This window comes from Pipistrellus kuhlii, unplaced genomic scaffold (assembly GCF_014108245.1).
Source record: "Pipistrellus kuhlii isolate mPipKuh1 unplaced genomic scaffold, mPipKuh1.p scaffold_m20_p_36, whole genome shotgun sequence".
NCBI lineage: Eukaryota > Metazoa > Chordata > Mammalia > Chiroptera > Vespertilionidae > Pipistrellus > Pipistrellus kuhlii.
This window is the reverse complement of record NW_023425536.1, coordinates 4,830,443-4,848,103: the sequence shown is the minus strand read 5'-3', so window position 1 is coordinate 4,848,103 and position 17,661 is coordinate 4,830,443. Positions and strand designations below refer to the sequence as shown.

Sequence of the window (17,661 nt, the reverse complement as noted above, 5' to 3'; positions counted from 1 at the left end):
AGGGAGGGCAGTGCCCACGGGACAATTTTTCGTTAGCGGTCATCGGCTGGTCTTTCTCTTCAGCTTCACAGGTTACGAGGGCGTTCAGCCCGTATGACTTAACTCCACAGGCTGTGACCACGGCTGCTTTATACGGGCCCCAATTTTCCATACAATGGGCAGATCTTAAACCCTGTACTCACTAACTACCATCTCGATGAAAATGCAACAATGTTCTAGAAAAATGCCCCCCCCCCCCCCCCCACGGTGGTGCCTTTGTGAGCTGGTCTGTCTGCTCTTACGCCAGACAGCTGGCCAGGAGAGCAGTGGAGCATTAATGCCAATGCACTTGCAGATGTTAGAGGGAGGGGCTTCTCGGGACGGGACGGGACACGATGGTTGGGTTTCCCTGTGCCGGTTACCTGACGAGCTTCCCGGTGCTGTTCTTGACGGTGCCACCCACTATCAGCTCCTCCTGCCAGTGCATGTACTTCCTGGATAACCCATGGCATCCGCCGCTCAGAACAAGGGCCATATCGAGAGGCTGGAGGAGAAAGACAGCCACATAATCGCGGGAATTAGCAGGCAGGTCACACGCCTTGCTAAAACCAAGTGCATTCAGGGCCTGGTTGTTTCAGCAAGAACATTAAAAACAAGGCTAATGAGAGGCGTATGGCAAATCTTACAGCAGAATTTCGCTCTCTAAAACTCAGTGCCACGGACAAAAGAGGTCTCTGAGAATGAAATCGTAAAAATGAAAAGAAAAAAGCGAAGGACAGGGAAAACCTGCACAGCGCCCTCCCTGCCTGTCCTGAGCACAATCCCGGTGTACTCACTTTGGTGGCATTTTTGTTGGGGGCGGTGGCGGGGCAGTCTGGGTCCGCGGGGTTGAGGCAGGGCCGGTCCATGTAGCCATGGCCAACTTCCGCCTTGTTCAGCATCTCCTCCCAGCTGTCCACCTGGTAGTTTATTTTCTTTAGCTCTTCTAGGAATTCCAAAGGGTCAAAGTTTGTCCACTGCAAAGGAGGCTTACCTCTGTGAGAGAAACGAGGAGGCAAGACAATGAAGGGGCTTCTGGATCCTCAGAAGAATGACAAGACCCAGAGAATGCGCACACCAGCTCCCATCACAACACATGCGGGTTTTGGTAGTGCTGTCCCATCCTGGGACACCGTTCCCACCCCCCCCCCAACATGAAAAAATGGATATTATATACTCCTCCTCATTTATTTCCGATCTAACCTAAGTCAGAAAAGTAACTCGAACGGAGGTGGCAAGCAGAGGGCTGATGAAGGAAGGAAGGCACTAAGAATCTGAACTTGCCCGCCTACTGACTGTATTTTAATACCTAAAAACAAAATTAGCCAGTGATGCTTCTAAGCAGAAGACTGAGATTTTTTTATTTTTTTTAAAAAAGAGGGAGTCACAATATCAAATTAGCACTTGCAAGCCTAATAACTACTTTGTCAATGTCGTCCATCAAAATATTTGATGTCCATTACCTGTAATAATCCCATACTTATGAGCTCCCTCTGACAGTCTGGCAGTCGACTCCCGAAGCCCCCCTACCGCCTCCACCATCACTGCCATCAAGGCCACTTCCCCCCACACTCACTTTTGAATTTGTGCTGTTGACAGACCAGAAAGGCTTTTGGCTGCCTGTTATGTGGCTCAAACCACACTGTAGCTGCTTAACCAGGCTGAAGCCATTATTCAGAATCTCCCAACCAGAAAACACAAAACCCCTTATTTCCCATCTAAAACTGTACACGGAGGGTCAGGGGATGGCCACTGCAAATTGCTTCTGCAGAGATGTGCAAGCTAGGACAGAAACAATAACCCAAGCACCAACTCTTGCATAATTAACTGAAAATGTCAACACTGGTTAGCAATCATTCTTTAAATGAGGAGGAGTATATAATATTCAACTGCTAAACTATGAAGCATCCACTAGCAGGGCCTTCGAAGATAGATTGCCCCTTTAAGTGTCATTAATGTGATCCCAAGAAAGGTTAACATTTTCCTCCTCAGGAACATCTTGAGCTTTCCCTCAAAATGTGTAGTTCTGACATGTGCCCACTAATAAATTCTCTCCTTAAAAGATAAGCTAAGCTTGAGTGCAGTCCGCAAAACTGCCAACATTTTAAAGAGTTAAAAATCACACATACTCTGAAGCCATTTGCATTTTATTTGCATATAAATAGGCTGGTAAAAGTGAATGAAATTTAATGATGCCTATGGAACTTTTTTTTTAAAAAAGAGGAAAAATATTCTGCTGCAGACTTCTTTCCCCCAAACTATTCTCTCAAAAAATGCACGTGGAATTTCAATGTTTTTATTTCTTGCTCACAACTGAAACAGAATAAACAATGATAAAGTAATATCAAAACCATTCTAGAACTTAGAAATCAGACGCCAGAAAACAAGATTATACACTTACAGTAGGTATGCTGTCCCAGACTGCAACTTGGCCCCTTCCCAGAAGCAGTCCAAAGGCGTGATGATTAAACAAGGGTAAAGATATTCTATTATCTGTCAAAGTTAAAAAGAATAGGCCAAGCGTTAGGCTGACGCACACCGCTGGGGTGTTTTTGAGAATGTCCTTTGTAAACAAGAGAGAAAAATATACCTGATCCATGTAACCTGTTTCTGTGATAAGTTCTCCGGATTTGTAACACAAATGTTCCAATTTCCACTGCCTGGTGAAGAGCAGAGACAAAAATTCCTCATTGCAATAAAGTAAGGAACCGAGTGCAAAACCGGAACTACAGGCTACATAGAACGAATCGAGATTTTGATCACATTTAAGTATCTGTCAAAACGAGCAGAGCTTTTGCCAAGTAGAGACCCAACAAGCTCGCTTTAATGAATAGTTAATACTCAATTGTAATTAACGTGTGGGTGTTTATGTAAATGAATACTACCAAAGTACTTGAGAAGTCTTGTTCCCTTAAGTGTTTTCCCAATAATCTTGTTTACACCATTCATCTGCTTTCCACATACATTAAACAACTCCAGGGCAAATAATTCAGATGGACTTATCATAAATTCAAAACAACTGGAGACTACATTGGTAAGGCTTATAACGTATTAATATATTCAGGTGGGAAGGTATTACTGCCTTTTTTTTTTTAAACTAGCAATGATGTCCTTATTAATAGACAGTGTTCACAATGACCTTTCCTACTCTTAACCACGAATGGATGCTGCAAACAGTTGGATATTATGCTGCATCCATTTCCCACTTCACAGTCTTCTCTTCTTGTCCTGTAGACATGACCTGCACTTGCGGTTCATTTAGCACCTACGTATTATCATAGAGTGCTGTTATCCCTAAAAGAGTGCTACAGAAGCCCCTGCCTTTAGGAAGGTAAGTCTAACTTAAAAAAAAAAGAAAAAGGAAATTTGGACAAAGTAGGGGAGAGAGATCCAAGAGAAGAAGAAATCGATACAAAAAGCTCCCTTCACCCTGCTCTATTGCGCTGATCACCCCGAGGAGAGCTCTGGACTCTGCCTTCTTCCCTGTGGCACCTGCCCCCACACCCCTCGGGACCCACGGACAGGCTGCTTCTTGCAAAGCGTGTGGACCGGTGCTCCTAAGAATGACCCCTTTGTCCTGAGCACTGGCTGGCCAGACCTCCTGGGTGACACCGGGAGCACCTGAGGCGGAGAATGGCCGCTGGCGTTGTGGCCGCTCATCTCGATGGAACTCTTTCTTTTCCCGAACTAGACTCCCAGCTCCTCCCACAGGACCCACGTTATCAACCCTTCATCCGCCCAACCACCCACCGCCGTGTAAATGTCCACATTCTAACTCCCTCTGGCATCAACACAGACTTCCAGCGTGAGCAGGTTCTCACTTCCCGTCACTCACCCAATGAACTCATTGGGACGTGCTTGAGAAGGACACGGCTGTGGTGAGAACCACCACTGGGCTTGGAGCGTAAGAAGGTATGAAACCAGCCGTGTACTCCTTAATACCCGTATGAACTTGGACGGGTGCTCTAATCGATCTAATTTCCAATTTTCTCACCTAAAACAATGAGATGGGTTGAACTGGGTGTTCTTTCAAGTTCATGCATGAAAGTCCTGTGGTTCCATCTCAGTGACAGTGCCACTTCACTGTGCAGATGCCCTCACTGTCTCCGAGGGAAGGGACCAGCCCCTCAAGGTAAGCTCGTTACGTAAGAACGCACCTGGCAAGCCGGTGGCCCTTGGACACCCATTTCCACGGGCACGTTTTACAGAGTGTCACCCGGTAGCTGCTCTCCCCACCAAGCTCCTGACAGACTGGGGGCTGTGCTGGTGAGCGCTGGGATGTGCTCTCCACCCAAGTTTGCCTGGCCAAGGCGCTGAGACACGTCCCCTTACATTTTCTAAAAAACCCTTTCACACATACGTGTGCCTGATCTTGTGCTGAGCCTGCCTCCAGCTGGATGGGCCTTCCATTATAGCCAATCCAGCAAAGTGCATGCAGAGCTGAGGTTACAGCGAGACAAGGACGGACTTTCATCTTATTCCCTCCTTCTCCCCGGCCACTGAATATGTCTACATTGCCGGCCACTGAATATGTCTACATTGCTGGCCACTGAATATGTCTACATTGCCGCTTTCTCAGTGTTGAAAGCCTCTGGGGGCAGGACCAGGACGAAGTTATATCATCAATGCCAACTCAGTGGTTCCCTGGAAATGGGGTTTAAGGGTAGTCACCTCAACCGCTCAGGGAGAAGACCCAATTAAATTCATCAACTCAGGCAGTCAGTCAGTCAGTCAGTCAACAAACTCCAAGTGCTTGTCCTGACCTACGTGCTGAACAAGAACGGACAAGATGTGAAATCCCCACTCTGATATCTCACAGCTTGGACAGGTAAGAAAAAGTGCCAGAACCCCTCCTCTGCTCTTGCTGTACCCACAGCACTGTTAAGTTAGCTAGGAAATTAAAGGGAATATTTTGTGAAGCCGTGCACAGGTCTATCCTACGCCACCTACCTATCAGCAGAAATGTGCCACTGTGGCTCCACCCTCTATTCCAAGTCAACATCTACAGGGAATTCAGAGTAACGAGCAGTAACTTCCTTGCTTTTCTTTTCTATCCTATTCTTTCCTTATTCCTTGCAAGCCGACCAAAGGCAACTCAAAATCTGGCTGCTCTAGAAACAGCCCAAGCAATAAAACATCTTCAGAATAGGCGTGCTGCATCGCATCTGATTGTACACATTTGGGGATAGTGACAAAATACTTTCTGAAAATACATTATAAAGTCATGTCTTTGGCTACCAAACTCTGGAAATGGATCAAGATTTTTAAAAGAAAATAATTTCATTTAAAAAAAAATCACTTCATTAAAAAACTATTTGAATTAACACCCCACTTGTATCTCTAGGGCAACCTCACTTACTAAAATAAAGGGGCCTCGCCTTACCTGTTATACATGTACACGTGGACCCGGCTGGCCTGGAGCGCCGAGTCCAGGTGCTGGCGGAGTGCTTCTGTGGTCAGGACGTTAGCACCTTCTTCTTTCGGGGTCTGGATCATGAGTTGGGGATTAAACATAGCCTCTTCTCCAATCTTCTGGCGAGTATAATTTAATTCACGACTCACACGTCCACCAACTGATAAACACGTACGGGTTTCAGTTAGAACAGCAAAATCCCCACCTTTTTCACGTTCTATGTGCTACCTCTTCGAGAAGCAGAGAATAAATACAAACTCTGGTTATGAGAGTGTGGGGCCGGTGTCTGAGGAACAACAGTCACCCGGCTGCTGTCAGGAATGGTTAACTTGCCAATCTCTCTATATAAAAGCCTACGTGACGGCTCAACTGGTAGCTATGATGCACACTGACCGCCAGGGGGCAGGCGCCCAACTCACAGGCATGGAAACATGGAACAGACTGATGAGCCTCAGAGGGAAGGGTGGAGAGGAGAGGGCAGGAAGGGATTAGCCAAAGATCTTATTTGCTTTGTGCACCTTCTAGCTACGGCACTGCAGTGCAGAGGGGGGAGGGGCCGGAAAACGCAGACAGCTTTTCCTTGCAGACCAGATACCGCTGTTAGTTTCTTTCACTTGTATAAACAAGGTGCCCCACAGCACATTTCAAGATAAATGGCTTTAAATTTACACTCTTCTCCTAAATAATCTGGCAAAGGTAACAAGGAAATGTTTCTCCTTGTGGAAAAAGAAACAAAGAAAGGTGACAAACTGTATTTCAGCACGAAACTTGCCAGGAGAAGATGAATAATGGGATTCACGTCAGATGCCCGTGGGAAACCCCACCGGAGAGGAACCAAATGTGTCAGCCGGAGCTGTCGGGCAGGCCCTGGAGCCCCCTTCCCTCACACTCACCTGGTCAGCGTCCAGGAAACACAGGTGCCAGGCTGAGCCGCTCGGGCGGGCAGCCTGTGTTCTGGGAGCTCCCAGGTGATGCTGAACAGGCCCAGGAAGCCAGGACCCCGGCCCCAGCACCAAGCCTGCACGCCAGCGGGCCATGCGAGATGCCAGCACAGCTGGGCCCAGGTGGTGCTGCTGCCGCAAACTCCTTTTGTCTCCTCCCCAGGCCCTATGCTGAGGTTTTAGAACAAGCCACGCTGAGGATGCTGCCCCTGGCTGGGGGGTATGGTGGGGGGAGGAGGGGCGGGTTGGGGTGAAGCTCTGGACTGAGCTGTGATCCCAGGCAGTCAAGGGGAAGGGGCTGGGAGGAGCAGCAAACAGAATCCTAGAGCCCCCTGACCCCACCCACTCCAGGCCCCCAGAGAGCCAGCCAGCTCCGGAAGGTACCAGTGAGCGCGCCGAGGGGCCTGCGGCTGCTCTGGGGCCGGAGCCTCGGCAGTCCCGGCCGCTTTCCCACCAGGAGGAGTCCCTTTTCTAGAAGGTTAGTACCCAAGGACATCAACATTTGGTTTGGGCAAGTCAGTCAGTCCTGGGAACTGGGGGTTGTTTCATTCTCTTGGCACGTTTTATAAACAAAGGGGGCAGGCTAAAAAGCAAATAATGCCCTCATTAGGAAAACTAGTGCCTATGGCCCAGGCCACCTGGAGCGTGTGCGGTGAGGCTGGACAGAGCAGACGGTGGGTATCGGAGAGGAAGAGGGGAGGGGAGAGGAGGAGTAAAAGACAGGGAAATGATCAATTGGCTACAAAAAGAGTCGAGACTCCTCAAGGCAGAACTTTGTGAAATGCCCCAGGGAATTAGGGAGGAGCTCGCCATCAATGTGACATTCCAGCAGGACTACAGGAGGACACAGAGGCAGCCTGCTTACGGGATAAAGGTACGGAATGCCACCATCCGACACAGGAGGCACGGAAGGCCGCCCTCGGTCAGGGAGGGGGCCGCCCTCGGTCAGGGAGGGGGCCGCCCTCGGTCAGGGAGGGGGCCGCTCACCGTCAGGGATGGGGCCGCCCTCGGTCATGGTGAGGGCTGCCCTCGGTCATGGTGAGGGCTGCCCTCGGTCAGAGTGGGGGCCGCCCTCGGTCAGAGTGGGGGCCGCCCTCGGTCAGGGAGGGGGCCGCCCTCGGTCAGGGAGGGGGCCGCCCTCGGTCATGGTGAGGGGGCCGCCCTCGGTCATGGTGAGGGGTGCCCTCGGTCAGAGTGGGGGCCGCCCTCGGTCAGGGAGGGGGCCGCCCTCGGTCAGGGAGGGGGCCGCCCTCGGTCATGGTGAGGGGTGCCCTCGGTCATGGTGAGGGGGCCGCCCCCGGTCAGGGCGGGGGCCGCCCTCGGCCAGAGTGGGGGCCGCCCGCGGCCAGGGAGGGGGCCGCCCTCGGTCAGGGAGGGGGCCGCCCTCGGTCAGGGAGGGGGCCGCCCTCGGTCATGGTGAGGGGTGCCCTCGGTCAGGGAGGGGGCCGCCCTCGGTCAGGGAGGGGGCCGCCCTCGGTCATGGTGAGGGGTGCCCTCGGTCATGGTGAGGGGGCCGCCCTCGGTCAGGGAGGGGGCCGCCCTCGGTCAGAGTGGGGGCCGCCCTCGGTCAGGGAGGGGGCCGCCCTCGGTCAGGGAGGTGGCCGCCCTCGGTCAGGGAGGGGGCCGCCCTCGGTCAGGGATGGGGCCGCCCTCGGTCAGGGAGGGGGCCGCCCTCGGTCAGGGTGGGGGCCGCCCTCGGTCAGGGAGGGGGCCGCCCTCGGTCAGGGAGGGGGCCGCCCTCGGTCAGGGAGGGGGCCGCCCTCGGTCATGGTGGGGGCTGCCCTCGGTCATGGTGAGGGGGCCGCCCTCGGTCAGGGAGGGGGCCGCCCTCGGTCATGGTGAGGGGGCCGCCCTCGGTCAGGGTGGGGGCCGCCCTCGGACATGGGGAGGGCCGCCCTCGGTCAGGGAGGGGGCCGCCCTCGGTCAGGGAGGGGGCCGCCCTCGGTCAGGGAGGGGCTGCCCTCGGTCAGGGAGGGGGCCGCCCTCGGTCAGGGAGGGGGCCGCCCTCGGTCAGAGTGGGGGCCGCCCTCGGTCAGGGAGGGGGCCGCCCTCGGTCAGGGAGGTGGCCGCCCTCGGTCAGGGAGGGGGCCGCCCTCGGTCAGGGAGGGGGCCGCCCTCGGTCAGGGAGGGGGCCGCCCTCGGTCAGGGAGGGGGCCGCCCTCGGTCAGGGAGGGGGCCGCCCTCGGTCATGGTGAGGGGTGCCCTCGGTCAGGGAGGGGGCCGCCCTCGGTCAGGGAGGGGGCCGCCCTCGGTCAGGGAGGGGGCCGCCCTCGGTCATGGTGAGGGGTGCCCTCGGTCAGGGAGGGGGCCGCCCTCGGTCAGAGTGGGGGCTGCCTGCGGCCAGGCTCTGATTGGCTCCTCGGGCAGAGATTGCAATGCCCGTCTTTAACCAATTAGCGCATGGGCTGAATTACACTCCATCCCACCTTCCCTAGAGACAGAAAAGCAGTCCGAGGCTAAGAAGTCAATTATTAGCCCAGAGGCCCCTCTGAAAGGCGACAGCACACCAGGGGCTCCCGTCAGCCTGTCAGGAGGAGCTGGGCCGCTCCCCTGGCCTGGCTCTGGCCCGCCCGCACCCTGCACACGGCCTCCGCCTCGCACACCACTTCCAGGTCTGCTTACTTCCCTTTCCTGAAGCTTAAAACGCCAGGTGAATGCAGACAGTGAGGTAACAACCACCAACACCAGAGCAAAGCCCAGGCCCGTGCCCACTTCGAGAGCCGCGGCCGGGGGTCCCAGTGAGGCAGGGACCCGAGGGAGGGCGCCCACCAGGGTGACGGGACACAGGGCCCAGCCGCTGGGGACCCCACTCCTCCAGGCCGGCTCAGACCAGAGCAGCTGCTTCTCCTAGGCTCCATGCCATCACCGCTTTAGACGTTTGAAGACAGATGCGCTAATAAAGGCGTGTTCTCAGGTGCCTGGGATTGAAAACCTTTTTGCTCTTCCATCTCGATGCTCAAGTGATAAATACAAATATTTGGCTCACGTGACAACCAGTTTCAACCAAGACAAGACTGCCATCACGGGCAGAATGAGCAACGAGAGCTGAACGACCCTGAATTCTCAAGTTTCCTCAACCACCTGTGCCGCTCTCTACTTCTGAGCATTGTTAAATTCCATTCACTTTGGCACATTATGTGGCCACATTTTACTTATTTCACCTTCTGTTTGACTAAATACTAATTTGTTTTGCAAAATTATTCAGTAATTTTTAAAAAGTCTAGTTGACACCCGCTTTACCTGACAAATGGCAGTAACCATTCATTCATCTGCCAACCATAGTGTGTGTGTGTGTGTGTGTGTGTGTGTGCGCGCGCGCGCGCGCTATAAGCTAAGCCGTAGGGGCCATGGTGGGGGGGGCTATAAGCTAAGCCGTAGGGGCCATGGTGGGGGGGGCTATAAGCTAAGCCGTAGGGGCCATGGTGGGGGGGGCTATAAGCTAAGCCGTAGGGGCCAAGGTGGGGGGGGCTATAAGCTAAGCCGTAGGGGCCATGGTGGGGGGGGCTATAAGCTAAGCCGTAGGGGCCATGGTGGGGGGGGCTATAAGCTAAGCCGTAGGGGCCATGGTGGGGGGGGCTATAAGCTAAGCCGTAGGGGCCATGGTGGGGGGGTGCTATAAGCCGTAGGGGCCATGGTGGGGGGTGCTATAAGCTAAGCCGTAGGGGCCATGGTGGGGGGGTGCTATAAGCTAAGCCGTAGGGGCCATGGTGGGGGGGGCTATAAGCTAAGCCGTAGGGGCCATGGTGGGGGGGGCTATAAGCTAAGCCGTAGGGGCCATGGTGGGGGGGCTATAAGCTAAGCCGTAGGGGCCATGGTGGGGGGGGCTATAAGCTAAGCCGTAGGGGCCATGGTGGGGGGGGCTATAAGCTAAGCCGTAGGGGCCATGGTGGAGGGGGCTATAAGCTAAGCCGTAGGGGCCATGGTGGGGGGGGCTATAAGCTAAGCCGTAGGGGCCATGGTGGGGGGTGCTATAAGCCGTAGGGGCCATGGTGGGGGGTGCTATAAGCTAAGCCGTAGGGGCCATGGTGGGGGGGTGCTATAAGCTAAGCCGTAGGGGCCATGGTGGGGGGGGGCTATAAGCTAAGCCGTAGGGGCCATGGGGGGGGGGGGCTATAAGCTAAGCCGTAGGGGCCATGGTGGGGGGGGGCTATAAGCTAAGCCGTAGGGGCCATGGTGGGGGGGCTATAAGCTAAGCCGTAGGGGCCATGCTAGCTTAAGCCGTAGGGCCATGGTGGGGGGGCTATAAGCTAAGCCGTAGGGGCCATGGTGGGGGGGTGCTATAAGCCGTAGGGGCCATGGTGGGGGGTGCTATAAGCTAAGGCAGCCATAGGGGCCATGGTGGGGGGTGCTATAAGCTAAGCCGTAGGGGCCATGGTGGGGGGGGCTATAAGCTAAGCCGTAGGGGGCCATGGTGGGGGGGGCTATAAGCTAAGCCGTAGGGGCCATGGTGGGGGGGTGCTATAAGCCGTAGGGGCCATGGTGGGGGGTGCTATAAGCTAAGCCGTAGGGGCCATGGTGGGGGGGTGCTATAAGCTAAGCCGTAGGGGCCATGGTGGGAGAATCAGTGTGTTCTCTGCTCCAAGAAGCTGGCTGGCCGGATCTCCTGGCACAACACGGCCGAGGAGGAGAGGTGAGGTGGGGACGCCTTCTGGGTCGCCAGGTGGTAGGGAGGGCAGGCCACACCCCCTGGAGGGGCCGGGACACCTAACAGGAAGTGACTTTGAAGAGCGAGGGGACCAGCCCTCTGGGCAGAAGAGATGGCAATGGCAAGGCTGCGCGGGCTTGGCTTCCGCAGGGAGAGGAGGTGAGTGCGGCTGGCCCCTGACAGCACCATGACAATGCCATTCCCTGGGACGCCACGGCTCCTCCCGTGTGCCCCTGGCACAGACGGAACAGCATTCACACACTCTTACAAGGCTCCGGACCAGCGGCCAGACACAGAAAGCTGGGGGCAGAGCATGCTATGGACTCCTCCGACTGGACACCCCGACACAGGCTCCTCTCCCCATCACACTGGCTCCCCGTCCTCCCTCATCACACTGGCTCCCCGTCCTCCTCTCCCCATCACACTGGCTCCCCGTTCTCCACTCCCCATCACACTGGCTCCCGGTCCTCCTCTCCCCATCACACTGGCTCCCCGTCCTCCTCTCCCCATCACACTGGCTCCCTGTCCTCCTCTCCCCATCACACTGGCTCCCCGTCCTCCTCTCCCCATCACACTGGCTCCCCATCCTCCCTCATCACACTGGCTCCCCGTCCTCCTCTCCCCATCACACTGGCTCCCCGTCCTCCTCTCCCCATCACACTGGCTCCCCGTCCTCCTCTCCCCATCACACTGGCTCCCCATCCTCCTCTCCCTCATCACACTGGCTCTCCGTCCTCTCCCCATCACACTGGCTCCCCGTCCTCGTCTCCCCATCACACTGGCTCCCCGTCCTCCCTCATCACACTGGCTCCCCGTCCTCTCCCCATCACACTGGCTCCCCGTCCTCCTCTCCCCATCACACTGGCTCCCCATCCTCCTCTCCCCATCACACTGGCTCCCCATCCTCCCTCATCACACTGGCTCCCCGTCCTCCTCTCCCTCATCACACTGGCTCCCCGTCCTCCTCTCCCCATCACACTGGCTCCCCGTTCTCCACTCCCCATCACACTGGCTCCCCGTCCTCCTCTCCCCATCACACTGGCTCCCCGTCCTCCTCTCCCCATCACACTGGCTCCCCGCCCTCCTCTCCTCATCACACTGGCTCCCCGTCCTCCTCTCCCTCATCACACTGGCTCCCCATCCTCCTCTCCCCATCACACTGGCTCCCCGTCCTCCCTCCTCACACTGGCTCCCCATCCTCCTCTCCCCATCACACTGGCTCCCCATCCTCCTCTCCCTCATCACACTGGCTCCCCGTCCTCCTCTCCCTCATCACACTGGCTCCCCGTCCTCCCTCATCACACTGGCTCCCCGTCCTCCCTCATCACACTGGCTCCCCGTCCTCCTCTCCCTCATCACACTGGCTCCCCGTCCTCCCCTCATCACACTGGCTCCCCGTCCTCCCCTCATCACACTGGCTCCCTGTCCTCCTCTCCCCATCACACTGGCTCCCCGTCCTCCCCTCATCACACTGGCTCCCCGTCCTCCTCCCCTCATCACACTGGCTCCCCGTCCTCCCTCATCACACTGGCTCCCCGTCCTCCTCCCCTCATCACACTGGCTCCCCGTCCTCCTCTCCCCATCACACTGGCTCCCCGTTCTCCACTCCCCATCACACTGGCTCCCCGTCCTCCTCTCCCCATCACACTGGCTCCCCGCCTTCCCCTCATCACACTGGCTCCCCGCCTTCCCCTCATCACACTGGCTCCCCGCCCTCCTCTCCCCATCACACTGGCTCCCCGTCCTCCTCTCCCCATCACACTGGCTCCCCGCTCTCCCCTCATCACACTGGCTCCCCGCTCTCCCCTCATCACACTGGCTCCCCGCCTTCCCCTCATCACACTGGCTGCTCGATCCTCTTCCCAAGTACAGCGGAGTGGCAGCTGGAGGGCCCTCGCTTTGCTGGCCGTTTTGTCATGCGCCTGTGAGGCTCGGCTCTCAGAAAGCCGCACAGACCCCGCTCCCAGTGGCCGAGAGTACAGGTGTGATCTGAGGAAAATGGTTTTCTTCTCTTTCCATTCTCCAGGTCAACGCCCTCGCTCTGATTTGTAAAGTAATTGAATGCTCATGAAATATTACAAAGTTTGTTTTACTGCTGAGCAGGAGGAACCCTGAGAGCTGGTGTCTGCGATGTAGATGGAGGAACACTGACAGCCAGGGGAACAGCCGCCATTGCTGCTGCAGTGGTTTGTGGGAATGGTCAGCCACTTCCCTTTGGGGGACGTATCTCTGTTTCTCAGCTTTTCCGAACATGGTTAATTAAAGACTTCCCTGTGACAGGAAAAAAAATGAATATGATGCTACTCGGTAGGAGTTTGAACTAAAAACAAGCTCAATACAAAAATAACAGGCATCTTTGATATCCTGAGCGCTCGCCGTCTTTTCCTGCTCCATTAAAACGACAACCCACCCCTCTGAACAAGGCTCAGAGAAACACATCGCCTCAGGATCCCGGGACACAAAATAACCTTACACTTGTGTGGTGTTTCCCACTTCCAAGCACTTTCACACTCGTTATTTACTTATTGATAACCATGCTGCCCAGTGTCACTCCCCCATGAAACGGGGACACCCTGGCCTGGGCAGGTGATGAGAAGGGGGACCAGAAGTCGGGGGTTCTGAGTCCCAGCCCTGCCACCAGGGGCACCGAGATTCGGGACGAGCCCACAGTACCGTTAATCCACAGGAATTAAAATGGAATAAAACTGCTACCCGTAACCTCACTGGATGGACAGTCATGTGAAATGTCCCAGGTCCTTCACCAGGCGCTGAGCAGGCATCCACTCATTCATCCAGCCCTCGCGGGGTGTGTATCAGCACCCACTGACAGAGGAGAGCACGGAGCTGTGGAGTTGGGGGTGACTACAGAGTTGGCTGCCCAGACAACAGGAGGCAGAACCAACCCTTTAACCCGAGTCCAACTGCCTTTCGAGCCTCGTGGCCTCCGAGCACCCGCTGAGGACACCAGACAGAGCCAGCTCCCGCTGGAGCTCTCCGGAGGCGGGCCGTGTTACCCAGGGCGCATGCTCGGTATCTTCCTTTAAAAGGCAACAACACTGATGGAGATCTCCCGGCACCCCCGAGGAGATCCAGTGTGGTCAGCAGAGCCCCATGGGCGGCCGTGGTCAGGCGCTGGTCCCAGAGGGGCAGAGCGAGGAGGGCCAGGGAACAGGCGGCCCTGTGCCTCTGGGTCTGCAAATCCCACTGCCCGGCTCTCCAGAAACCCGGGGCCCCAACCCGCTCTTCCAAGGAGCTGGGCACAAGAGCATCGCTTCGGCAAAGTTCTCCACCACGCTCGGTGGGTCCTTCCCTCCAGGAAGCAAACCGAGCACCGCTTTCCAAGGCGAAGGAGGGCCAGCACAGGTGAGAGACCACGCCACGCCATGAGCCACGGCTGGGCCCCCGCTCTCCCGACACGTGGTGAGTGAGCCAGACACCCCCTCCGTGGAGTCCGCCTGCTGGCTCATCCCTGGCCTGAGCCTTCTGCACAGGCTTCACACACGCCCGTGGCATTCATGCAAAAAAGCTTTTCGCAAGAGCTGATTGTGACCCACAGAAAGATAATCTGGGCGACCAACCAAAGTGTTTTCCCGCTGCCCGCTCCCCTCGCTCACCAGGCCCGCCGGGGCACACTCAGGCTGTCGGGTGAATAAATGAATGAGCAGCCCCGGCACAGAGCGAGCCCTGGGAACAGGCAGTCATCTGCATAAGATATTAATGCTCCTCAAAGCCTCCAAAAGTCAATCAGTCAAAACAAATGACCCTTTCAGCCTGAAAAGTACCCACTCAGAGTCCAATTAGGAAAACGGGTCTGTGTATATGCAAGCGTAGCATTTGCATTTGATTAATCCCATGAATTATCGAACAAACGCCAGAGATTCCCCTCCCCCCTTCAGTTACTTCTGGCCCCTCTTTCAATGTTATTGTGAGCGTGGAGAAAAAGCACCCATTTCTAAACTGCAAAATTATGAACGCCAGCTCATTTTCTAACTTGAAGAAAAAAAAAAAAAGAAGAAGATTCAGTAATTTGGGCAATTGGCTGAAAACTCCTAGGCTGTGAGTTTTAGTCACTTTTCCACCCATCTCTTTTATTCATGACTAGCCAACTGCTGCTTAAGCTCCGGGCTGTTTTTCTCCTTGTGGGATTGTGCCCTTGGGTGTTGCCATGGGAAAAGGCTAGAATCAGATAGCCCAGAGAGAATGTGCCTCCACGAAGGGAGGCCAGTGGGATGAAAACCACAAAAACAAGACAAAAAGCAGGACACCGGCCCTACCCCTCCCCGGGGACGAGGGGTGGGGGCGGGGAGGGGAGTGCAGAAGTCGCTGGAGGCTCCTTTGGAGCATGCGTCTGCTGCAAGACCCACAACAGCTGTCTGCGGTGCCATCTGTTGCAGCTCAGCCTGCTTCCTCTGAATGGCCTTCCCTGGAGCCAAGCACTCGCCCTGTCGGGCACGATCAGGTCACCCCAGCACGCTGCCCACACTGGACCTGCTGCCTGCCACAGCCCCCCTCGCCTCCCAGTATTCCTGACAGGGCCTGTCAGGAGGCCCGCCCTTCCTTAGAGGCTGGCTGTGCGCACGAGGGCTGCGGGCCACCCCGCCTGAGACAGGCCGAGGGAAGTCCCAGCCGCAGGCACAAGGTGCCCCTGGCCGCGGGCAGCACCCAGCGGAGGAGAGCTCTGCTCTAGCCCCCATGCCTACCTGCCCGCTGTAGACTGTCCCAGGTCCTACCCCGATGTCACCTCGCTGCTCAAGAGCTGAAAAACCTGCAGCTGCAAACCCAAGCCTGTCTTCCTGAGGAGCTGAGCAAGCCCCGAGGGTCCCGCACGGAGGGCACGCTGAGCCAGGAAGCAGCACCAGGGCCCAAACCCAGCATGCAATTAGCAAGTCCTCAGTTTTCAGCGAAGGCCTGCTCAAGTCTCCACCAAAACCCCCCACAGAACACAAGCCAAGAGCAACAACAAAACCCGGGGCTTGTGTGGCATTCAGGCTGGCGCATACCATTAACCCCGGCTCCCTTCTCCGCATCTGTGCGACTGACATCACCTCTCCTCGCGGCTCTCAACAGTCTTCTTGCCATTGTCCGGCCGGGGCTCTGGGCACGGCCTCCTCCTTGTGTGCGAAGGGGGAGGGGACAATGCGAGTCCCCACCTTCCAGCGCAGGCTCCCGCCCTGGGAAGCACCAGGCCGCCTGCCTGATCTCCCACGAGGGGTCCCTCCCTCTGCGTCTGCGTGGGAGACGCCGTCACGGGGGGGCCACGTTCACGATTTTGCCGCCATTGGGATTAGCTGGATTAGGGGCTGATGCCTACGGACCCCTCGGGGCAGGGCGGAAGTTTCATCACCAGGCCGGTGGTGGTGTGAACTATATGCTGTCACCACCACACCGCACCGCCACCAACCAAAAGGGAGGCGGGGGCTGAGGGGAACACGGCAGGAAAAAAAAGGCTTCAGGTGCAAAAAATGCTTTAACTCATCACAGCAATAAATATCCCCCCCCCCCCCCCGCCCCTTTGTGAATTTGCAAGGACAGGAGCCCTTCAAGACGGACCTCCTTCCAAACAGGAAGCCTGTGGCTCCTTTCGTACCTAATGGGTCCGGGGGTGGTGGGTGGACTGGTGAGCAGAGCTGCCACCAGCACGAAGGAACCGGAGCCCTCTGCCCACACCGGCCCAGCAGCTTGGGAAGAGTCGCCCTGTTGGAACCTTAACAGGTTCCAAGTGAACCAGCTCCCCCTCTGATGGCTGTTCCCGTTCTCCTAAGGGACAAGCTCTGCCCCAGCCAGTGGGGGACCCCTCCCCTTTCCCCAGAAGGAAAACAATGTGGGCAGGAGGAGGGACGGGGGTGGGGGCAGGGGGCAGGAGGATGGAGAGGAAAACAGACGTGCAACTCTTCCAGGGGTCCTCCCAGAATCCACCGGGCCTGGCCCCTCACCCGGAGCCCCCCATCCCGGCCGCCGCTCACGTGGACCCCGCAGGAAGCCCAACAGTCTGTAGGGAAAGGAATGGGGTTTCTGCGAGTGTGCGTGCCAGGGTGCGTTCTCTAGGACGGCCTCTCTTGCACAGAACCGAGCTGTTCCATCAAAGCCGTAGCTGTTAGACTTCTGTCTTTCTCCTCTGTTTGGCGTATTCACCGACGAGAGAAAAGGAGGTAAGCTCTGGGGGCCCTGACCTGCAGCTGGAACACAATACTTTCGCACAGCCCTGCCGACCCCTGACATAAATTTTACACCGCAGCTGGCATTTACACACTCAGCATTACCATATGTATAGCTGCTCGGTGCTAATTATGCTAATCACCTGTCTAACTCGCTGCTGCGAAAAATGGTTGTATTTAGCAGTCCAGTGCCTACCAATGCAGCTTACTGTGTGGCTGAAATGTACATTCAGCCGGCCCTGAATGGTAAGATTTTTCCACGTTGCTGGCTACATTCAGGCCTCAGAAAAATTTATTCAAGTCAACTGGTTTCGGTCCGCAACAAAAAAGTTACGAGAAAAAAGTGAGTGTGTTCTTGCCCTAACATTCTGGATCTGCTTGCAAGCAAAATGATAAATCAATTGGTGTGGGAAACAAAAAGGGAGAGAGGTTTCTTTTGGGAGCCATGTGAAACTGTAGCCTGTTTTTTTTTTTTTTAAGGGGGGGGGG

General features: G+C 56.1%; 1 protein-coding gene across 9 annotated transcripts in view; it reads right to left on the bottom strand.

Moving 5' to 3' along the window:
• Positions 1-17,661, bottom strand: part of PTCH1 (patched 1) — a 74,982-nt gene that overhangs the window by 36,057 nt on the left and 21,264 nt on the right. For 5 of the 9 annotated variants that reach the window (XM_036461315.2, XM_036461313.2, XM_045570732.1 and 2 more), the window contains 5 exons: positions 5,402-5,591; positions 2,609-2,678; positions 2,420-2,511; positions 816-1,014; positions 402-523 (listed from right to left, as the gene is read on the bottom strand). In XM_036461315.2, coding sequence (XP_036317208.1) covers positions 402-523; positions 816-1,014; positions 2,420-2,511; positions 2,609-2,678; positions 5,402-5,591 — 673 coding nt within the window. The remainder of the gene's footprint in view (positions 1-401; positions 524-815; positions 1,015-2,419; positions 2,512-2,608; positions 2,679-5,401; positions 5,592-17,661) is intronic. The other 4 variants (XM_045570733.1, XM_036461318.2, XM_036461319.2 and 1 more) reach the window with 2 other exon arrangements.